Source organism: Mycteria americana, chromosome 9 (assembly GCF_035582795.1).
Source record: "Mycteria americana isolate JAX WOST 10 ecotype Jacksonville Zoo and Gardens chromosome 9, USCA_MyAme_1.0, whole genome shotgun sequence".
Lineage (NCBI taxonomy): Eukaryota > Metazoa > Chordata > Aves > Ciconiiformes > Ciconiidae > Mycteria > Mycteria americana.
The window spans coordinates 18,291,462-18,296,531 of record NC_134373.1 but is presented as its reverse complement, the minus strand read 5'-3'; the positions used below and the strand labels follow the sequence as shown (position 1 = coordinate 18,296,531).

Here is a 5,070-nt window from a genome sequence, read left to right as displayed (position 1 = left end):
TCACTATAGTGAGGTTTGGTCTGAGCTCTCACAACAGTGTTTACAACAAAATGGTTACTGTGTAGCAGTTCTGTATGTAAACACTTAAAGCAATTTAGTATTTGCATAAGCCGAGGTATAAGCAAGGTCTTCCCTTACCATTTCTTCAGTCTTGTGGCATCTTTAGTTTATTTGCGGGGGGTTTTATGCATGGGCTTTGATTACAGCAGAAGTCTGTGTATTGACAACCTCTCAAATAGCAGAGTCAAGACTGAAGGAAGTAAAAACACAGTTATCTCCATTGCATAAAATACATAGTGACCAATTTACTGTAACACCTGAATTGTAAAGAACTATGTAGCCCCAAATCTCTGTGTAAACTATAATCCTCTTTTTTAAAGATAAAATGTGACAAAGATGATCACAGTGGTTTATCTATTCTGTAACTTGAACAGCCTTTTGACATGCTGTCATGGTAAAACCTGCCTCAGAAACCTGGCCTGGTGTGCATCGGTGGATGTTAGGAGAAAACAGGTCTCTCTGTGTTGTGGCACACATCAAATGATACCTCTGTTTGCAGGGTGAGTAAAACCAAGCACACCATACTCTGGGCTGCAGCTTCGTATGTGGGCCTGAGATAGATTAGTTGCAGCCTTTTGTGGGAGGGTCAAAATTGCAAATGGATTTTGTCATCTCCACGGGGTTGTGCTGCCTTCGTAATTCTACAGGTATGCTGCAGTGAGGTACAGGCAGCTTATATCTGATTCATCTTATGTATGATGCACCTTTTATCGGCGTGGATGCACAATGCCAACTCAGACAGCAAGGCAAGCTTTAGCCAGCTCACCTGGTCTCCTCGGGTACAAACATGCAGACATGCCCTAAAAGAATCACAAGGAGAAATGTCAGTGCATTTCTCAGGCGGAGTGTTTCTCTATTCAGAAAGGCAGTGGCATAGCACTCTTCAAAATGCAACTGAGAAAAGCCCTTGAGAAAATTTTTGTCATTCAGGCAGAAGCTTTAATTGTCTAAACAGTCAACAGAACAGGTCCCAACTATTAAACTGAAAGGGAGAATCTTAACAGCTACAGCACAAAAGAAGAAAAGGCAGGTACTCATCCAGTTGTGTCACAGAACTTTTTACCCAACTCTTGCTTACTACCCTTACTTAAAAACAGCGGTTCAGCTCTATGGAGCACTGTAAGACAATCAGTTAAAGCCCCCGGTGGGTAAGCATTGGAACAAAACCAAGAAAATTAGTACCTGGGAACAGATGCTATAGCAAATTAGTTTTGTACTAATGCTCCCTTCTGTGATGACATAAGGAAACCTTGCTTGAGTAAAGTATGTTTTAATCTATAACATTTGTGTAAACAGAGAATTAAATTGTAAATCACAATTGAAGTGGTAGAGATTCATGAGGAGGTTTTAGGAGGACTTTGATCACCTTCATCAATCCGCTACTGTTGGTGAAAATATCTACTACTATCATTTGCTTGAGGTAGTTAGCCCTCATTCATTCTACATGTTAGAGGATAAGGATACCTTAATATATTAGCCTCAAATGGAGAAAACAATCCACAACTCTGAAAAATGACCAGTAGATGATTATGGTTTTTTAATACACAAAGGAACACTAACAATACAATGAGCGGGGTTATAGTTTTAAACCAAAAAGGTCATGGGTATTCAGGTATCTCCTCAAGATTCTTTTAGGTCAACATCACTACTGAAAGGTTACTTGTCCCCTGAAAATATCTGATATTCTTGGTATTCTGCTTCCATCATCTTTATGTAGAATTCTTTTAATGTAAGGTTATGTTTTGTTATCTACTGTGTATGGTGCTTTCCTTCACAGATGATAATGCTGAGGACTTTTTTCCAAAATAAAAACTTCATTTAGTTGTCAGTCCTAATACTTACAGGAGCTTTCTTATTTACATAGCCACAATTGAATAATAGTTTCAGTGGGTGTTTGAATAACTAGTTGCAGAATTGGGCTCTCAGATCTCCTTAGAGAAAGGAACAGTATTTCTATAGTGCGCTCCACAAAGGTCTATGAAATATATAACACAATATAAATAATGCTCACCTCCCAATGTTGTTTATTAGGACATAGCATCTTAAAACATATCCTTATTTGATTTTGCTAAGGCCAGTCCCTAGTGAATAATTAACATCAAAATACTAAAACTTGACATAGGAGCTAGTCAAAATTCAAAACATTTTTCACTAACATTACAGCTGCTGCAGCAAAGTTTCATGAAGCTGCTTTTTTCAAGTATGCAATAAGATAAGCTCTTTCATTCTGCTTTTTAATTCCAGCAAAAATAATTTTTGTACCAGGAATGTATTTCTTAGGGTTTTCCAAAGACTCCACCAGTGTATCCTCACTCCAGACAACTCCTGAAAAACAAAAAACACAGTAAAATACAAGGCTGGCCCAACATCATATATTTATGAAAGTATCAACGGTCTCAAGTCAAAGGTATGATGCTCCTGAACATAATGCACCTAGAATCCCAGAGGAATGTGAGCATAAATGATACATAATATAAAATGCACAAGGTATACCTTTTCTTTGTGTCACTTTAATAAGTCAAATACAAATCCTTTTTGCATCATGGAGAGTTGCAGTTCTTTGCACCATTTCACATACAACTACTTACTACTTTTGAACTATGTAAGTATCTTTGTAATTCCAGTATCCAGAAGATCCAACTTTAATTTCATACAGTTGTTGAAAATGAGCATCTACAGATTGACGTGAAATTCATCGAAGCTGCGCTCCATTGAAGGGCATTAGAAAAAGGGTTGTCAATGGCCACTTCCTGGAATTTCTTGACAGAAGTTGAAAAACCGTTAGTGTTCCCTTCCAACCCTGCTAAAACCTGTTTCTGTCAAGAGAAGCCTACTGTTGTACTGAAGACTACTGAAATACCTATAACGACATGTTCAAGTTTCTCTTCTGTCCTCCAGAGCTGACTCTTCCCATTGTCTAAAGTGGATTGAGATATCACTTTCTTGGCTTTCTTTTAAAAACTTGCACTAACATCTGTATGATTTGTTCACTAAATTTTTAATGAGAAAAAATAGTTAATATATGCTGACAATGTTTTGGATGAAGGAAGTCCCAGTATAAAGTGAACGTCACAAAATATTTCCTAGAAATTACAGGAAAATAAAAAAGTCAGCCAATTCTAAAGCACTGTAGTAACCAGGAAAAAAAACAGGGCTGTATTTGTAATTAATAGCTTGATTCAAATAATATAATTTATATTCAAATAATGTAAATAAAAACAATGAAACCTGCACACAATTATTTTCCATTTTTAGATGTTCCACTGCTTTTCAAGACTGTCTGTATGAAAAACACAAGACAAATCATAGCTTACTAGTAGCTGATGGTATTTAGTCAAGCGTTGTGAGCAAAACAACTGCAGCACACCACGATGCCAGTAGAGGGTAGTGACCAGCAAAACAAAATATAAAAGCACTCTTAAGAAACAGAAATTAAAATCTGCCCATTGATACTACAAAGTTCTGGGAAAGCTATATACCTTCCGACCTGGTGTGCTGGATATTGGTAAAATTTCTTTTTAATATAGGGACTGAGGATTTTTGTTTCTGAAACTATAGTTCAGATTCATCTGCAGTAATGCAAAGTAGACAGTTGTGAGAGCAACTCCTTGTGAGTAAGGCTTTCTGTTGTACCTCTAAAGAAAAAGGTAAAAAGGTTTTTTTCATATATGTCCCCTCCAGCACTGCACCTCATCCATATCACCTGTTAGTTTTAGCTTTGTTCTTGTTTGCATCTGAGTAAGAAAACCCTGCAGCTTGTCTTATTCTGTGGCGAAATAAACCTCAAAGAATTGGTCCTGTCTTGTGCTTTCCATCTTGTTCAACTGGGTGGCACTGAGAACATTTCTGAATAAAGATCTTCTTGCCTTTTTCAACATCACCCATTTTGATCTACGTAAAAAATCTAAAAAAAAGAAGGAAATTTGAACAATATTACAGAAAAGTTCACTGTTGTTGGTCACATTTTTCATCTCCTTCTACAGTTTTATAAAATATTTCTGTCTTGCATGGTAATAAAAATAATATGTCTCAAAGTAATGAAAATTTCATCCAGTCTTCATTGTAAAGATAAGTTTGGGTAAGACTCTGTTAAGCCGCATGATTTCTTAACACAATCTGGTTGCGATGGTCATGAATTAAATTTTTTTAAGTTATCCAGTTTACAATTAGGAAAAACCACCATGTTTTTTTGCTGCATCTCTGAGAGATGCAGAATTACAGAAGTTGTTATTCTTATCTTTTGGAGGTTAAGGTAGCTTTAAGTTCCTTGACTGCTCTTCTAGAGCTACTTTGATGGTAAGGGTAAAGGTCAATGTACTTTTGTCTAGAAGGCCGATCTAAAACACAGCAGCACCTCAGGATTTCCCTGTGGGCCGCAGTGCTACCTAGAATGTCTCCAGAACTGTCGACTTCAACTCCTCCTCCAGTGCCTGTCAGGACATGTTCATGATAAGGGGGATTTCCAGAGACAACGGCCTGGACAGAGGGGGAAGGTGCCTGCGAGGCTGCCCTCAGGCCCGTGTCCACCAGGGAATGAAGGGGAGTCAAGCACCTTTTTGATCCTTGGAGGGCATGAAAGGCACGGCCATCCCACTGCTCCCCGGTGACACCCGGGCACCGGCCACCCCTCCTAAGCCCAGCGAGCCACCCATCGCGGCTCCGCACTCGGCCCGTCAAACAGCAGGTGTCATCAAAGAGACGTCCAATCACGGAGAGGACAACTCAGCACGCTCTCTCCTGATTGGTGTGTCGCAGGCCCACGGGGCAGGATTAAGCCTCGCGCCCTTCTTTTTGGCGGGAGGGGGAGGCGGCAAGTGTCGCACGCTGTGCCAATGGTCCCAGCGGTCCCAACGGTCCCAACGGCCGGGACACACACACCACAGTGTCATGGCGCCCTGGCAGTGCCGCCCTCCCTCTGTAGGCACCTTCCTCACGCCGAAATGCTTGCTTTTCAAGGTGCGTGGCATTGTGGCCCTGTCATGGCTCCACTCCGCAGTGCCAGGAAAAAAT

General features: G+C 39.9%; 1 protein-coding gene across 1 annotated transcript; it reads right to left on the bottom strand.

Moving 5' to 3' along the window:
* Positions 1 to 2,239: 2,239 nt before the first annotated feature.
* Positions 2,240 to 3,945, bottom strand: LOC142414247 (cytochrome c, somatic-like). Its single transcript, XM_075511230.1, is given in 2 exon segments — positions 2,240 to 2,385; positions 3,750 to 3,945. Coding segments are annotated over 2 exon segments (342 nt in total).
* Positions 3,946 to 5,070: the final 1,125 nt, after the last annotated feature.